Source organism: Cygnus olor, chromosome Z (assembly GCF_009769625.2).
Source record: "Cygnus olor isolate bCygOlo1 chromosome Z, bCygOlo1.pri.v2, whole genome shotgun sequence".
In the NCBI taxonomy this organism is placed as follows: domain Eukaryota; kingdom Metazoa; phylum Chordata; class Aves; order Anseriformes; family Anatidae; genus Cygnus; species Cygnus olor.
The window spans coordinates 34,107,661-34,126,354 of NC_049198.1; the positions used below are offsets into that span (position 1 = coordinate 34,107,661).

Consider the following 18,694-nt stretch of genomic DNA (forward strand, 5'->3'; position numbering starts at 1 on the left):
CAGTTACAGCAGCCAGCACTAGAGATTTAGGGAAGGATTTTAACCTCTTAAGATAACTCTTTGGTCTTTTAGCATCTAACCTACACAACCTACCTGTAGTTAAGCAATAATAATAATAATAATATGGAAAGACAGCCAGTTAAAGAGAAGTTAAATTAGTAAAATTGTGTGTTATTATTTACTGGAGCAACATACAGAGTACTGTTCCTTCATAAATATTTTATGTGACTGGTGTACAAGATATCATGATGACAGGTCCCACTTCTTGATTTAGAGAATTCTAAAAGAGTTAAGTTGATCTGATATAATTCGAATAAGCTCCTTCCTTGTAAGTAAACATAAAAAGCCCTTATATATAAAAGAATCTACCAAAAAAAAAGGTTAATTTCAGCTAAATTCAACTGGGTATAATCAAACTGCAATAAGCCACTCAAACAAATGCTAGATATATTGTCACAGGGCTGTAACAATTTAACTTTCTTATCTGATTAAAAGAGATTGAAACATTGATACATTAGAAAAATCTGAAAGGAATTTTATCAACAGCAAAATCAAAAAGCTAGATACAGCTTCCCAAAATGTTGAGCCTCCAGTACAATGAAGTGAACAAGCATTCACTGTTTCAATGCAGTAATGCTTTCAAACTTCTATTACTGTATTAGTAACAGAAAGAAATACCATTAATTCTAGACAGATTAAGGTGAAAAATAACAAGTATAGCACTAGATTTGGGAAAAGCTTCCTTTAGGCAACTTATCAGTATAATTTGAAAACTAAAACCAAACAATTTCAAGGAAAACAAGATTAAAAGCTTTCAGGACAAGTCCCAAACGGAAAAGTCTGAAGGCTTACTTTTTGTAGTTCTTATGCACATTGTTTAAATAGCTGTACCTTTTGAAGAATTTGAGACAGGAAAGAGTCTAAGTGATGAATGCTGCCCAGATACAGAATATACGTATTTCTACATAATCCCCTGAACTGCAAAGCAGCTAATTATCTAAACACCAAGCAAGTCATCAGCAGCAAATATTTCAAATGAGATTGTCCTATTCTTATTGCTTAAATCCTCACAAACTGAGCAGTCTTCTCAACGAGCCTCATTTTCTGCAGAAATAACGTACACGGTTATGCCAACTGTCTGGTCATGCTCTTAATATCTTAGCCTATTGGACAGTTTCAATCAACTAAATTTGACAAATAAGCCGTAATCCAAGAGATAATTAAAATCAACACCTAGATAGTGCAGAAATACCTGAAATATGTACCTACTGACAGAAAAGCTACAGAACCATAATCGGCTGTTTTGTTGGCCTGCTGAAAAATGTAACTACTACCCAGAAGCAAGGAAGATTCAGATGCAGGTGGGGGAAGGAGAGATATGTAGGACGTGTGCAGGGAAAGCTCGAGTCACCTGATAGGGGCAGGTGTAGGTTCCTAAGACATAAGGACATAAGGCTCAGTTCAGCAGAATTGGGCATGAGCACTATCACCTACAATGAACACAGAATCCAGAAGAAAGTAACAACAGAAATACTGAAGACTCACTGTGGCCATTAGCAACCAACAGAACATTTAAGTGTAAAATAAAAGCTGACATTCAAAGTCATTTTAATGACTTGCTAATGACTTACTAAATACTTACTAAAGCTAATGCTTTTCAAAAATCTTGCAAAGCTTTAATCAGTTTCCTTTTCCTTCTTCTATGTATTATGGTTAAGAATTTACAGGCCTTTTACACTATTGACTAACCAAAGCCTACAACAACTTCCCTACCTGCAAAAATTTGATGAAAGCAACTCAAAGTCAGTAATATTGTGTGAAAGTAACAAAAGCTCTTCCATATCACAGGTCTCTACAGTACTCTGACACAGAAACACTTCAAATTCTGTTTTCCATTAATATTACAGCAGTTGAATTAAAATTTCTAAGCCAGACTGAAAAAAATGATAGTCTTAGTAGTCTGGAAGGACAGTGCTGTTCAGACATATATTCTTGACATCCTCTGTCAGTTAACCACTAACAAATGGAACAAACTGCAGATCGAAACTACTAAAATGGAGCTCCAAATTTTTCTTCCAAAGAGGAAGAATTAAAAATTAAAACAAAACAAAAAAAAACACTACAGGATTTCATATCAATTTTAAAACACAAATTGTAAAAATTGGAATAATGATAAAGAATTTAGAAACAAGCACAGAAAACTAGAAATATTTATTCTCTCAAACATTACTAGCACTTTCACTTATACTATCTGTCAGTTTAAAAATGCACTCAAAAAATAAAGGCATTCAGAATCTGATGCTGGAAACTCACGTAATTGTTTGTTAATCTAAACGTCCTGTCGGGTTTCTGAGTCCTATTGCTTCTTTCCTTTCAATCAACTAATATGAAAGCACATGCCTCTTCTACAGTATTATTTAAAAGCTGTCTGTTTGGGGACACACCTGAGCAGCATTTATGAGTCTTAACATTCAACATAAGATTAAAGCACAGTGCATTTCAGTAGGTATCTTTTTCAACATTTACAGAAAGTGAGGTCTTTACTGGTTCAGTAGCCTGCCAATCAGTGAGACAGGTTAATCCCTGCAGTATTTCAAGGTTAAAGTTGGTGACTTATATTCACGTTAATAACCAACCAAAGAAATAGAAGACATTCCATGAAGAACATTTAGCTCACAAATGCATATCTCACAACAGGTCAATGAGCTAGGCTTCCAAAGGATGACATATACTGCCCTTATCATCTGTGGAAGTTTTACTACATCTAGTTCAGCTTATTTTAACAACCTATGCAATCAACTCAAATCCTGCGGGATACTTTCAGAGTCTGTTCAAATGCCACTCTTACAGAACCTACGTAACCCAAGTTTTTTGATGTAGCTGTTCCCTAAATTGAAACAGTTCCTGAGATGTGAAGATGAATTTATGGTTTTATTTTCTACAAAAACAATACTAAAATAATCAGATTCATTATAATGACATTATCTTTTAGAAAAATGACTAAGAGCTCAGTGAATGCAGTTAGTCACACTGTGCTTTCTCCTAGGGTTGAAAAATAAGAGCTGTTTTAATACAACACAGACTTGCCAGCTCTTTTCCTTTCCTAATAACCCATTTAAGATAGATAATAAGTCTCATTTTGTGATCTCTCTAATGCTACCTCACAAGAACTGCAGGTGGCCCTATGCTACTGAAACAGAGTAAACTAAAGGCTGTGAAATCTGAACAAATGCAAAAATTGTTTTAGAATACACATCCACCAGAATCAATCAACAATGTAACAGCACAGGGATAGTATTTTTGGCCAGTAGAAGACAGCAGCCACGACTGCTCCTGTCCTACTAATATCCTCTCTACCACCCTACAGGAGGACAAGACATTTACTCTTTTACATAACGGTTTAATACAGGCAGAAGTAATACTAGCAAGAAGAAACTAACATCAGTCTAACTTCTATAGCTGTAATAAGTCTCTCTATGCGGCAGCTATGAGCACTGAAGACATACAAAAAAATTATCAGAGTTTTGCATATCAATAATAAATATCCATGCCCAGGTCTAACATCAACAAAAACAATGAAATAACCTTGTCATGGAATTGAGTGAGTGCTGGATAAATATGTTCAAAGTAAATATTAGATTCACTTTCTCTCCTCTCCCTGGGGAAGCAAGGGCCAAAGAAAGAAGTTATCTAATCATACAGCACCTGGTAGTGAGCCAAAGGAAGAAAAAGTGATCATTAATACGAAAAAGTTCTTGACACTAATGTATAAGATTCTTCTTCATTTCCTTCTGACTCCAGGAAGGTAAACATTACATTTTTCATATAGAGGGCATACCTTACTACTCTAGGTATTATACAAATGCTTCATCATTAAATTTAATGCCTGAGAAGTGACTATACCTAACTTCATCAGGAAAAAAAATACCTGTGCAGCAGTTGGTGTAGCAATCTACATTCAAAAGTCTTGCTTTGATGGTCCTATCATCTGAAGTTTTTCCAGTAATGCTAAGTTATGATTTTTCACCATACAAAAATTTGCCTATAGCTGTCAGTATGCAACCAAGTTACTACATTTATTATTTTTTTTTTTAATATTCTTTACAACTTTCACATTTGTTGACAAGTACTTTATCATATCCATCAACCTAATTACACTCCCCCTTCCCAACTCTTGGGATTTTAACTGCTCTGGAAAACATGAATGCAGTCAGTGCACAAAAAAGCTATACTGCCCTGAGAAATGTGTGTATAGAACTTTATTGCTGTATAAATAGTTTTAAAAATAGTTGTCTTTATTAAAAATGTTACTTACACAGGGATGTTTTCAAAGGCATCTTCAAAATTTTCCTGGAAAAGAAAAAAACTGTTTTAATTAAATGTGTACGCACATTTTGGGACTCTTTCTGTAAGATGTCAAGAAGTTACCTTTACCAGGCAGTGTTTATTATGCAACATACAGTAATACTCGGAATATTCATAGCCTACTGGCTTTCCCTTATGGTTTCACTACAAATCATCACCCAAACAGATACATTTCCTATGGGCCTACTGTATCACATTACAGTCAAAAGTTAAACACAGACGATGACTTCTTCAGACTCACAAACTTCCACCATGTAAACTTCTAAGAGGAATATGGGCTTACGCCTCCACAATTTCTGCAGCACATCTAAAGCATTCAGGATGTACTAGCTTACCTGCACAGAAAAAACAATGTATAAAGTGTTCTGAGCATATAACTGATATGCAGGTTTACCAGAGTATACATGTCAAGTCCAAAATGCATAACTGATAGTGTGCATACACAGTCAACTCAAGCATTAGTAGGGCTTATGCGAACTACTTGGTGCAGACATCAGGATGATGTCTCTTCTTCTTTCAGTTCAAATTAAAACAGAGGAAGAGATGCATGAACATAAAATGGTCAGAATGATTCAGATCAACGGACATCTACTTCTATATCCAGTTTCCAAAATTAGTCTGCAGAGTTGCGTAGCAAACAAAGAACAGAGTAAACGTCTACATCCTTCCATCCACTACGCATTTTCCAGCCATTAGCAGCTTGGGCAATTTCCTGACCTCGTTGTGGTTTGTCCATCTGGTAATTTTCAGGATCTCTCTCTGTTCCATATACTGATCCAGTCTTTCCTTGTTCATTTTAAATTAGTTACGCCATAACTTCATTAAGGAATTCCACATCCTTGTGTGATATTTACCTTAGAATCATGAATCATTAAGGTTGGAAACAACCTCCAAGATCATCTGCTCCAGCCACCAGTATCACCCACTAAACCATGTCTCTAAGCACCAGGTCCAAACCTTCCTTAAACAGGGCACACTGTTGTGGCCAAAGTGCGGGACCCAGCACTTAGCCATGTTGAACATCATCCCATTGGCCTCTGCCCATTGACCCAGCCTGTCCAGGTCCCTCTGCAGGGCCTTCCTACCCTCCAGCAGATGGACACTTCCCCCCAGCTTGGTGTCATCTGCAAGCTTCCTGAGGGAGCACTCAATTCCCTCATTCAAGTCATCAATAAAGATATTAAAGAGGATGGGTCCCAACACCGACCCCTGGGGAACACCACTGGTGACCGGTCACCAGCTGGATTCCACTCCATTCACCACCACTCTCTGACCCCGGCTGTCCAGACAGTTTTTAACCCAGCAAAGAGCGTCCCTGTCCAAGCCAGCTTCTCCAGGAGAATACTGTGGGAGACCGTGTCAAAGGCCTTGCTGAAGTCTAGGTACACTACATCAACAGCCTTTCCCTCATCCACCAGGCGGGTCACCTGGTGATAGAAGGAGATGAGGTTGCTCAGGCAGGACTTGCCTTTCATGAACCCATGCTGACTGGGCCTGATCCCCCGGTGGTCCTGCATACACTGTGAGACTGCATTCAAGATGACCTGATCCATCACCTTTCCTGGTACCGAGGTCAGGCTGAGAGGCCTGTAGTTCCCCAGGTCCTCCTTACAACCCTTCTTATAGATGGGCATCACATTAGCACGTCTGCAATCATCCAAGACCTCTCCGGACGACCACTACCACTGATAGATGATGGAAAGCAACTCGGCAATCACATTTGCCAGCTCCCTCAACACCCTTGGGTGAATCCCATCTGGCCCCATGGACTTGTGATGGTCCAGGTGGAGAAGCAGGTCTCTAACTGTTTCCACCTGAGCTGTGGGGGGTTTCTTCTGCTCCCGATCCCAGACTTCCAGTTTGGGAAGCTGAATACCCCAAGGATAACAGGTCTGATTATTAAAGACAGATATAAAGATGGCATTAAGAACCTCAGACTTTTTCTTACCCTCATGTTCCCCCGAGTCCAGAAAAGAATGGAGATTCTCCTTGGCCCTCCTCTTACCGTTAATATATTTGTAAAAATATGTTTTGTTATCTTTAACCATAGTGGCCAGGTTGAGCTCGTTCTGAGCTTTAGCCTTCCTGACTTTCTCTGCATATGCTGGCAACTTCCTGGTACTCTCCTCGAGCTGCCTGTCCCTTCTTCCATCAGACGTTTTCTCCCAGACACTCAGCAAGAGAACTCACCTTAAACACGAGACTGAATCTAACATTCAGTAAATACTTCAGAAGACACACCAACACTCCATGAATTTTGTATTTCTAGGCAAACTTACCGGCAGAAAACAGCTAATAAATAATCAAACATCGTAACAATTTCTCTGCTAATTCAGCAATATACTGCAATACTGTGATCTACCATCCTGAAAACATTACATTACTTGTGTTATCTAATGGAAAATTTCTATTCACAATAACTGTTGCAAAAGGACATGACTCTTTTCATTCTTTACAGGTAGAACATGCAATTGCAGTGGTTTGAAAGAGTGTAATAGCATATTCTTTATTGTCTGCAGCTGCCACTGCCAAGGAGTGCCATAAATATATTCAAAGATGTGTTATTAACAGACTGCCCAAATGCTCTCTTTCAAGCTAAATTTTCTGGCTGACAATAGTACACTAGACAGGATAAGGACTACTCTGAAGAGTACAGTAGTCAACTCAGAAGACAATAAAATGATGTGTGATCTGAGGAAAGATGAACTGAGTTTCTAAAAGCTGAAGAGATGCCAACAGAACAAACATCTTAAATAAAAACCGTGTTACCCATGTCTCACCCACACACTGATAAAAGTCATCAGCCTTCTAATAAAGTACCTCTCTGAAGACTGTTTGCCTCCCTGAGCTATTTCCAGAAACAAGAGGAGAAATTCAGCAAAATAAATAAAACATACTGACAGTTTTTGAGCATGTTTCCGTTTTTCCTATGAGGACAACTTTACATGCAAAAATCAGATTCAACTGTCAGATATTTACAAATAATAGTAACAATCAGAAGTTTATACTGACATGGAAAAATCTCTCTGATGTCAACCTCTTGCCTGCTCCTAGCACATAAAGCTCTTTTAAACCTGAGAGCAGCAGCTATGTACAAGCAGAAAGAGATACCTCACACATTATATCTAGGTGGACCTTCTCTGCCCAGCTCCTGCTCATTTTTGTTCCTTGCTATTCATACCGGTTAAATGCATGTCTAAACATTTACAAGGTGAAGAGCAACAATATCTTTGCTCAGTTCCAAAGTACAGGTCACAGCCATGGCCTCTCAAGATTCCTTACAAGGGTTAAAAGCATTGCAGAAGCAGTGACTTCTGTGATTAAAAAACAAGCACTTCTTTTTTCTGAAGTTCTATGCACCCTCACAGTTCCACTGCATACAAAAGGGGAATTAAAAGGCATTCAGTAAGACATCTTGTTTTGTCTTTAACAGTCTCACGCAAACTTGTAGTTGACTTTATAGGATCTCAATGATTCTGTATATAACGAGGAAAGTTGAAGGCATTAAGTGAGAAATGTGGCCATTTTCTACTCTATTCCATGCCTCCTACAGGGAGGAAAAAAAAGTCATCCTAAAGTGTAAAGGAAAGGACTGCAACTGAACAACCCAAAACAGCTCCTTCCAGATCAAGTTATGAGATTCATCATGTTTCTACAAAAATATAAAAGATTTCAGAAGTATTCAGAACGCAATCACTTTTCTCCAAGTAGCCTGTTACAATTAGCTCGTGAATTAAACCTGTTCAACAAAAGAAAACATCAACTTGTTACATCAAGAACATTTTGAACATGTAAAGTTATATTAGTATATTATATGCATACCTACATGTATGTCAAAAAAAAAAATCAAGTGGTTTGTAATGTTTATCAATCCCTCAAAATATAGAAGCAGCCCAAAGAAAAGGACAGACATTCTTGCATATTTGGTTAAAGCCTAGTAAAGATTCCACCTTTAGTTGCTCATCACAACTCCGCAGCCTACTGATGATAGATACCATTGAAATGCCATAACTAACTTCAAGAGGTGCTTGTTCAAGTCAGTCTACGGTAAAGAAGATTACTTACTTCAAGCTAGATGATTTTACTAAGCACAGATGACGGTCTGCAAACAAGTTCCTTCAAACCTAATGCCGTGTGTAACTAAATCAGCCTTACTTGTGACCTCTACATTTTAAGAGTGTTAATGGATGAATATAATTTCCTTTATTTACATGGCTAGAGAGACTTGCCAAACACTTAGGATAATACAGTCTCTCATCCATTTCCTTCTGCTGACTTGGGTCCATCCTGCAGCAAGTCCTAAAGTATGTCTTTATTACAACAGCCACAAACACTCAGCATAAATATTCAGGAAATAGAATCTGCAGATGGGTCCACAATAAAAAAAAAATCTTTTTTTTCTGATATTCTACTCAGGAAAAAAATACATTAACACTTTATTCAGTACTAAGTGGAACAGTTTAGTAATGTTTCTCAGTACATAACGCTGGGTAACAATTTTTATCGCACCTTTTTGAGAAAACCTAATAACTTAATATGAATGTAAATTAAAGTGCCACTAGATGGCATGACAAAAACTGATTTAGATTTTCCCACAAATCTGGGAAAGAAATTGGCACAACACTTCAAAAAATAAAGCTGTCTGAGAGACTTTTATTGAATCACAGTCATTTCTTCTCAGAGACAGACAAATGAGACAACAAGAGATAGTGGTGAAATAATACTAGCCAGCATGAAAAGCTGTTGATGTACGACACTTAGTTGCCTATTTACAGCTTTATTTTTAGGTATTAATTGGAGGACTGCTCTAAGTCAAGCTGTGGAAAACCACAGTAGTAACTCCCCTCCCCGGAAAGTCCACAGTAATGGCAATCTATGAAAAGTGGTATATTTAGCAAGCACGTACACTTCAAGATTCTTTTTGTTCTGATTTTTTTTCCAAACTTTTATTCAAGTATGGGTACATCTAATTATTTTTTTCTTCTTCTACCTTCTGTAATTCACCTCAACGCTGCTCCTCCCCTCAAGATCAAGGCTGAGGGGAAAGGATGCACAGAGAATCAGGCCTCTGTCAAAAGCCATGATGACCAGAACACTTCATGCCTCTACTTGTCCATACGAATTTGCCTTTTTGGATGTCAGTTGCTGGATTCCCCATAAACAAAGATAGAGGTCTAAACTTTGAGAGGTCTAAAATTTCACACCCCAATAGGAAGAACAACAGAGCTTGCACCGCAATCCCGTAACGATTATCATTCTGTATAGGAATTTGTCTTACAGGACTCTAGGGAGTTTAAACAAGATTTAGTTGACACACTCAGCAGCCATTTTCTAAAATCCAGAGAGATCCACCCTATTCCCTCTAGCTGAAACGGTGTAGACCAAGCTGAAAGGGTACTGACATGCACATAGCATGTGGGGGTAAGCACTGTCTTGGTGGAACATGGGCTGTATCATTTTTTCTTTTTAGATACAGGAGAAAAGTGTGACTATGAGAAGAGTAGGCGAGTTACAGGGAAAAAAAGCTGATCTGTAATATCCACACTATGGACTGGGACTATCAAAAAGAAGCCTTGCCGATAATCTTAATTTCGAACCAAATCCAGTTTCTAGAAAACAGTAGTCATCACACAGTTTTATTAGCAAATGGAATAGAATATTAAAAATGTACTTTGAACAGAATCCAAGTAAATACAGAAAATATACATTATTATTATTATTTTGTTATGTGACTTTGTATGTATTCATTACTTTTTAGCCCAAGTTAGGAGTCCATTCATAATAAATTCAAAGAAACAGCTGGCTACACATTTCAAACTCCATACCCCCAGGAATGACCCCTTAAAATGAGCAGACAGTGGAGCTTGCACCTTGCTCAAGGATACAAGAGGGCAACATACATCCATTCAGTTGACTCGAATGGCTTGTATCAGGAATAGTGTAGCCAGCAAGACCAGGGAGGTGATCGTCCCCCTGTACTCTGCTCTGGTGAGGACACACCGCAAGTACTGCGTTCAGTTTTGGGCCCCTCACTACAAGAAGGACATTGAGGCCCTGGAGCATGTCCAGAGAAGGGCCACGAAGCTGGTGAAGGGCCTGGAACACAAGTCCTGTGAGAAGCGGCTGAGGAAACTGGTGTTGTTTAGTCTGGAGAAGAGGAGGCTCAGGGGAGACCTTATTGCTCTCTGCAACTGCCTGAAAGGAAGGTGTGGGGAGCTAGGGGTCAGCCTCTTCTCACAGGTAACTAGGGACAGGACTAGAGGGAATGGCCTCAAGTTGTGCCAGGGGAGGTTCAGGTTCAAAATCAGGAGACATTTCTTCTCAGAAAGAGTGTTTAGGCATTGGGATGGGTTGCCCAGGGAGGTGGTACAGTCACCGTCCCTGGGGGTGTTCAAGGAAAGGTTGGACCTGGTGCTTAGGGACATGGTTTAGTGGGTGACATTGGTGGTAGGGAGATGGTCGGGCAAGATGATCTTGGAGGTCTTTTCCAATGTTAACGATTCTATGATTATGTGATTCTGTTCTATGACTAAGCTGAGAACTATGAAGAGAGCTCTGATGAGAAACGTCAGTGAAACTGGAAACATTCTGAAACATGCAGTGCAGGAGCATGACTGACCCCAAAGCAAGAAAATAACTGGGACAATCCCATTTCAGTGGGATTGTACCTTCCAATCTCAGCAATACACTGCTTCTTATTTTAGGCTTGTTTTTCTGTTTGTTGTTGTTAATGTTTTATTTGTTTTTTTTGTTTTGTTTTTAACGCTAAAGACAGGACATTTCAGAGACATTTTTCTGCAAACTTTTTTCTTTCCATCATGATCTGTACTTTGGAGTTCTCCTTCAGGGCAACAGTGTACTCAGCATTTAATGAAATACAAATACTGCATAATCCACTGTCAATTCTCTACTCGCTTATTTTGCATTTACGTGGGAATATTGAGGTGTTCTTACTCTGTCAAGTAGACTGAAATAATTTTAGCCAAAGAGCTGCTACAATACCCCACAGCTACTGTCACAGCAAGCAACTGAAAAGACTTAAGTGACTGTAAGCTGCTTAACATGAAACCAATCTCAGGTTTTAAAAAAAAAAAATCACAAAAAAGTTACAATTAATAAAGAATTAATGCACAGTTATGAAAGTCAACTTGTGTTTTTTTTTTTTTTATAAAAAATGATTTGAGACTACTAAACATTTCTTGTATAAAAACAGACACTTTGGATTTGACAAACCTTCTTTCATATTCTAGGCTGATCTAGTTTAAGCAGTCTCCCATAAAGCATACTTTATATCAATAATTAGCCAACTAAACATAAGAAAATACAGTTGTCAGTGCAATACCATCATTAAAATGTTTCTAATAAAATACCCCCAAGGCTTCAAACAAAACAATTTTTAATCAATATCCTAGAAGTGAACGAAATCTTCAGCTGTGAAAAATTATATTAGAGTTAGTGGAACACAAACTGTAACAAGAAAACACTGCCTTTAAGAGACTGGCATCAATAAATAATGCAGTCTCAAGTGAAGAGCTGTAAATGTAAAAACAATGAAAGAAATCATACACGCTGGCTGAGGTTGTATTATGGAAAGCAACAATCTGGAATAAGGCTAGAAGGTCATATTGAATTAATTGTCAAAATGAATTCCTATTGTTATTGAGATCCTTAAACTTATCTGCAGTCGAAAAAATTTTAGCATGCAACACTGAGAGGATGAAAACAGTAACACTTTTTACTTCCTTAGAGTTCAGCCTTCCTGAAGGTTGGTTAATATGCACAAAAACTGAAGAGATTCCCCAAAATAGTCCAAGAGCTAGAACACATGACTTAATGTAAAAGCTATTTAAAAGTTTAATCACTTTGATTTACCAAGCAGAAATATTTAATATCTCTTGCTCATGGAAAAAGTTTTAAAAAAAAATCACACACAAACACGGTATCACACAAGCACAAAATCATTACAAAGTAAAATCTCTTTGGTTTCTTGTAAACATTGGTTTTCATCATGTCTTTTTTCCTGCTGAGTCAAATTCACATTTCTCAGCTAGAGTGCTAAGTAAGAATAACAATGGACGCTGTCTTTCATGACTCCAGATTAAGAGTCTGAAAGGTACACAACGTTATGGCTCAGCTAAACACAAATTACTAGGTTCAACATCAGCCAAGTTTCATGACAACTGATTGCTTTTGTTACACAAGGAGCAATTATCTGTAGTTCTGACAATACAGAGAACTTGTTCAAATTAACTCATAGCCTGCAATTTGAGCCACAGACAGTATTCCGCTACAGAATTTACTGTCAGAATTCCACTGCATAGAATCAAAAGGATATTTAGATTTCTTTTTAGGTAGTTTCTGAATACTGCTCTTTCCCCTCCTTCCCAGAAGTGTGCTTATTCTCCACATAACATAAAATATCTTCATAATGGATTATATGGATATTATTTTGCTGCTTCTCCTCCCCTCAAAAATTACTCCCAAAGAATCAAAAAACAGAAGTGACTACTTCACAAAAAAAGAATGATGGAGATGAACAATACTGTAAGCTTACTGATTTAAAGTTGTGAAAATTCACTTTATAATACTGCTCAGCTAAAAATAAATTCACCTAAGCAAACTCATTTGATTCATCTAGAGTAAGAGAAGTCTAACATGTCTACACGCACTTCAAACCTTAGGTAGAAGCTGTATAAACTAGAAAAAAAGTAACCGAGAACTTTACCTATAAAACAATCTGTTGTGGACACCTTTCTTGCATGCTAACAATCAGATGATGGTGTCACCTAAGTACGGAATTCAATTGTCACTTAAGTGGGCTGTAGCATTAGAAAGCAAGAACTGAACTGAAACGCATAAATTCTGTTTCTACTCAGTGCAACTATTTTTATTTTTTTTTTACATGAAAATAACTCCTTCTCTGAAGGAAAAAACGATGCATTTTTGTGCTTACGCAGTATTTCTAGTTCATTGGCTTGAGCTCTAAATATGATCCATCTGCTTCTTCAAAGTTACTCTTAGAAATACTTGGAATAAATAAGTCTGAACTACTGAGCTTGATCTTCGGCTTCTGAGAGCTCAAGTTTTTCATCTGCTGTGGAAAACTTTTAGGATAACACAGCTCCTCCAAAACAGACACCAAACCCTCCACTCGCCTCTCTGGAAAAACACTGGTATTTAATGCAGTCTCATCCACATGGAACACCATGTCATATTCAAGACCTTTAGTAATGTGGGTGATCTGATCAGGGGTCACGTGCTAAGAAAAAATAAAAAACACAACATCCCACACACAAAGATAAAACAGGAGTTGATAAGGTAGAACCCAGCTCTACTGTAAATTTGGCTAAATAAACTGTAGCTAAATACAAAAGCCAGTGTCATTTAGCTCAATCATTAGATGTCAGTACCCACAAGAACAAAGGTGTCTCCATTACAGCCTAGAAAGCAGTGACCTTTCCATGCAGAGCTGGTTACCTCAAGATTACCAAAAGACATATGAAAATTGAGTCTTAAAAGTTCCATACTCAATTTTAACAGAAAACAGATGCTTTCAATGAAAGCACCTGCTGTAGTTAAGTGTTAATTATTAACATGTTCTAAAAAGCAGACAACTCTTGATTTGCACTCAGCTGCATGTAAGCAGGACATTTCTAAAGCAGCATACCAGCCACTTTATATAAACAAGGTCAGGACTGGGAATGGTTATATTCAGCGATGTCAGTCGTTGTGGGTCAGACTATCTACATACTAGAGCAAGCATCAAGATGAAGCCTTTTCTGAATCTACTTCTAAACACCAGGCTTGAGGCAGTCTCACATTAGTACACTAGCATCAGTCTCGCCTGTTCTGACTGCAGCTGGCTGAGCTTGCGCTGTTTTAAGCAACAGCTCTCCCCTATTAGACTGAATAGTGGAAATAAGCAGACTCAGTTACATCATCAGCAAGGATCACAAAATACTTCATTATAATTGACATGCAAATGGCTGCTGTCAACAGTTATTTGTGTTCGCATTCATATCTGACATTTTGCGCATAAAAGTGAGAATGTAACTTCAGTTAACGTTGGCTGAACACCAGTCTGGATTCTCTTACAGTTTACACTGGCACATTCCTGCTGTTTGACCTGTATTTGTCAGTTTGACCTGCAGTTGCTTTTGCACAAAAAGCACTTTTAATAGTCAAAGGAATAGGGTAGCAACACAGAACATCATTGCTATAATACAGTTTATATATACATATATAAACAGTTAGCCATCTTTTCTCTCATATATCCCAACAAACAGCCCCAAGTTCAAAGAAAAATCAGTTAGGCATGTTTGTTAACAGCACCAGGGAAAAAAAAAATACATTGGGAGTTGCTAGTCCAGTACAAACGCATCAGAGTATGCTCCTAAAGGGATTTTCAAATATGTCATTATTCTTAGTCTTTTTATTGGACAAAACTGATTGCCAAGCAATTCTACAGACAAAGATAAATAAACATACTTAGACGCACTTTGGATACATCTGCCTTTCAATAGCATCGGAAAAGTAACTTGAGAAGAATGGGAAGGTGACTAAACAGACTGAGAAAGCAGGGACTACACAAAAACGTTCTCCTCAAAGGAGATACTCCAAAAGACACCATAAGCTTGTCCTCTCTAGCAGTAAGAATGATTGTTCCATCAGCTTAGTTCTTCTTTAATTAGACATGCCTGAGAGTCTTGCAAACCTTTGCGCCAAACTCGTCAAGATTTGTTACAAACTTTTGTATCATGTCATTTCTATGAAATGATTGAATGAAGCCCTATTAAAGTCAAAAGGAACCGTAGGGTGCTATTTATCACGTCTGTAAGCTGGTAAGACCATCTTCACGTTTTTCCAGACCCAATTCTTCTGATGCATAGCCATATGCATTAATAATTAGGTATATCTACATCTTCCAGGACAAAGCTGGTGGAGACTTTTCTACTGTCAGTCCAACCAACCTTCTCCAATCCGTTTCCAAAGACTGTATAAAGGTCATTCTTGAATTCATTAGAACATGGAAAGCACAGTGAGATGTTTTACAGAAAGACAAGCATAGGGAAAAACTAACTGGAAGCAAGTCTTCAGCTGGTGCTTAACAGACATAACAAGCATTTATGCTCTTGATTTCTTTGCATGCAGTCAAGATATCAGCAAAGTCACAGATCTGTGACGCAAATAATGAGGCTTGGTCTTACTAATTCTGGCAAAGTTAAAGTTTCATAGCTAGGGAAATTTCACCCACTCTAGTTCAGAATTGTCTATCCCTCATGAAGTTTAGCTTTCCATAACTGGCAAAACTTCACAGAAACTTTAGCTCAGTCTAAACAAAGGATCATTAGATAATCTGCTGCTAACAAAACAGCATTACTTCAAAACATACAATTTTAGTGCACAAGAAGTTAAGGTTGCACTCACTTGACTCAACAAAACCCACCAAATAAGATAAAAGCTATCATGAAAAGGGAAGTTGGAAGACCCATCTGACAAACACCAGATGACACATCTGCACTCACTTTGAAATTGCAGAATCTCAATTCTTCCTCTCTCACAAGGGTAGATCTGCCCAGCTGCCTCACATAACCTTCCTACTTTTATTTCCATATTTCAGTATGTTTGATGCAGATAGTGAAGCAAAACCTAACAGTTCTCACCACGTTATCACAGGATGCTCAAAGTAAAATTTAAAAAGCATAGAAAAATTGGAAGCAACAGCAGCCAATGTAACAAGGTGTTTATTTCACTTTTAGAAGATTTTCATTTTGCTGACCAAACTGATTCCTCATCAGCTGAAAAAGCAAGGAAGAGAATGCGAAAGGAAAATTCCTTAAATCACTTGTTTCAAACTGCCTTGATGGGAAAGAAAGGCTATAGTTAACTTGAACCTCTTCTGTTTCTACTTGAGATTTATTCCCACCATGATCTTTTACCAAACCATTTGAAAAAGTAAGTTATTTTATGGTGAATAAAAATTTCTTTCATTGCTGTTTCATAATTTGAGTGCTACATCTATTTTTGTGCTGCTAAATTGTGTAACTATTTGCTAGTAAAACAACTTCTCAAAAACCTGAAATCCACTATTGTCAAGACCAGGTTTCTTCAGACCAAAGAAAAAGAAAATGTCTCCCCTTCCTCCAAACTACATGTTTTTAGTGGGACTGCTATTAGCTGCAACTGAACCTAGCTGTTGACTCATATGATCAACATTAAAGACAGTAAAAACCCATCACCAACTAGTAGTATTCAAAAACAGGAACTAAAGAACAGAGGTAAAACAAGCAGCACTGATAGAGTAGTAAAGACATATCCAACTCTAAAATGGATTACAAATCAAGACCCTTTTGAAGTTCTTAAGCTATCAGTCAAAATACATAGTAGGAAAGAGCTGTATCCTTCACGCAATGCAAAAACATGCACAATTCTTGATATACAGGGCTTAATCTTGAACTAAACTGCATGGGCAATCAAAAAGACTCAAAATATATATTTATGTGGTACCTCTTGTTTTGTGAAAGCCATGAACCAGCTGGAGAATTATCCTGAATTGAAAACCATCTTCCCAAACTATCTGGCTATCACAGCAAGGAATTGATCACTGATTTTCTCCCATTATCAGTGCTCAGAAGTTGAATCGAATGCCGTCACCTTCACTAGATGCAACAGGATCAGACATTCTTTGATTGTGTAATGCTTGATGCCACGGCTATATGCTTGGGAACATTTCCAGAATAATTTTTTCCAGGACAACTGGTGTCTCGCCTACCACAAAGAATTTCATAGTCCATGCAAGGAAGCCTTCCAAAGACCTCATTTAAATGCATCCTCAGGTGTCATAATTCTACTGACTTCTTCACCTCCTTCACATAGCAATTCATTTTATGGTTTAAACACACACACAGATAAATAAGAACAACTCAAGTCACAGCTAAATTACAATCCATTGCAAAAAAGGACTGTGTGGTAATCATAAGGAAGTGCTGTTGCTAGAGAGTTCACATGCTTCAGAGATGTAATCTATTATCATTGCTTGGCATTTGGTACAACTGGAAGCAGTTTAAAGAACAGAGCTCAAATAATTTATTTTTAAATAATAATAATGGTAAACCTGCAGTTTTATCTTAGTACCATGAGACTCCAACCGCATGTCTGAACAGAATGCAAGGTGTCTCAAGTATAACATCAACCGTGCTTGTAACATAAAGAGAAATAACTATCTCTGAAAGTGCAAGCAAGAGGATTATCAGTGCTTTCCAGCAGTCTGTCATTAAAAGAAACTTGAAAAGTGTATCAGAGCTACTAATAATAGTGTATGTTCTCATTAAGACATCCAGATCTGTCAGTCCTGGATATAAGAGGTTTGCCACTTGCTTGTTTAGGGTTTGTTTTTAATCTATGCTAAGTAAGTATTCATGGCTGAGATTTTAAGTGCACTTATTGAATTTCCCAGCCCTTCTCCGGTAAAGATCTTGTTATGTCACAAGTTACCAAACTCTGGTGAGGTCTCTACTTGCGTAATATAGTTCATGTTAAACATGGGTGGCTTAGGGCAGGAAGGAGCAGAACTGCAATTCCAGTGTCTCTGTCCTTACCCTACAACATCTGTCTTCAGCAATGACAAATAGTCACAAAAAAAAAATTAAAAACAAAAATCTCACAGATTTCTGGAAGCATAAAACAAAGGCAAAGTATAAGTCAAGCCGCAACTATACATTAAAAAAAAAAAATCAGTCTTGATTTAGGATACAAAAGAAGTAGACGCAGTGAAGACTACGTCGTAGTAAAGAAAAAAGGGTAAGATAGAAATAGCTAAGAAAAAGAGTACATCATGTTGCCCTGAACTTTACTAGGCAATTTCAAATAAAGGTCCTCACTGCTTTTTTGGCTTTCGAAAGATTCAAAGAAAAATCCTATTTATGTAGCACTGTGTACTTATTACAGACTTACAAAGACAAAAGTATCACCTCTTTCCAATTACATTTCCCCTGGAAGAATATCTTTATAGCATTCCAGAATGCTTATCAATTTCAATGCAGTCAACAATCCTCAATAAGTCTCATTACAGAGACACAGCTTTGGAACTGCTAATACTAATACTTTTCAGAGATGACACCAAGCTGGAGAACAAACATGTTTACTTTGTATTAAAGATGACTCAGTGCCCGCTTTGCCAATCTTTCTTTATTTCATTAGTTATATGAAAGGGAAACTAGTACAAGCATCTTCGATATTAACCTCCCCACTCCCCTCAGGTTAAGTGTTTCCTGGACTACATGGCTGAACACTCCTTTGGATAGAACGCAACAGTAGCTGCTGCACAGGT

General features: G+C 37.7%; 1 protein-coding gene across 2 annotated transcripts in view; it reads right to left on the minus strand.

The window, feature by feature from the left end:
* TTC39B (tetratricopeptide repeat domain 39B) overlaps positions 1 to 18,694 on the minus strand; it is an 81,195-nt gene that overhangs the window by 54,894 nt on the left and 7,607 nt on the right. For both annotated transcript variants that reach the window (XM_040541291.1, XM_040541293.1), the window contains exon 2: positions 4,316 to 4,350. In XM_040541291.1, the coding sequence (XP_040397225.1) occupies positions 4,316 to 4,350 (35 nt within the window). The remainder of the gene's footprint in view (positions 1 to 4,315; positions 4,351 to 18,694) is intronic.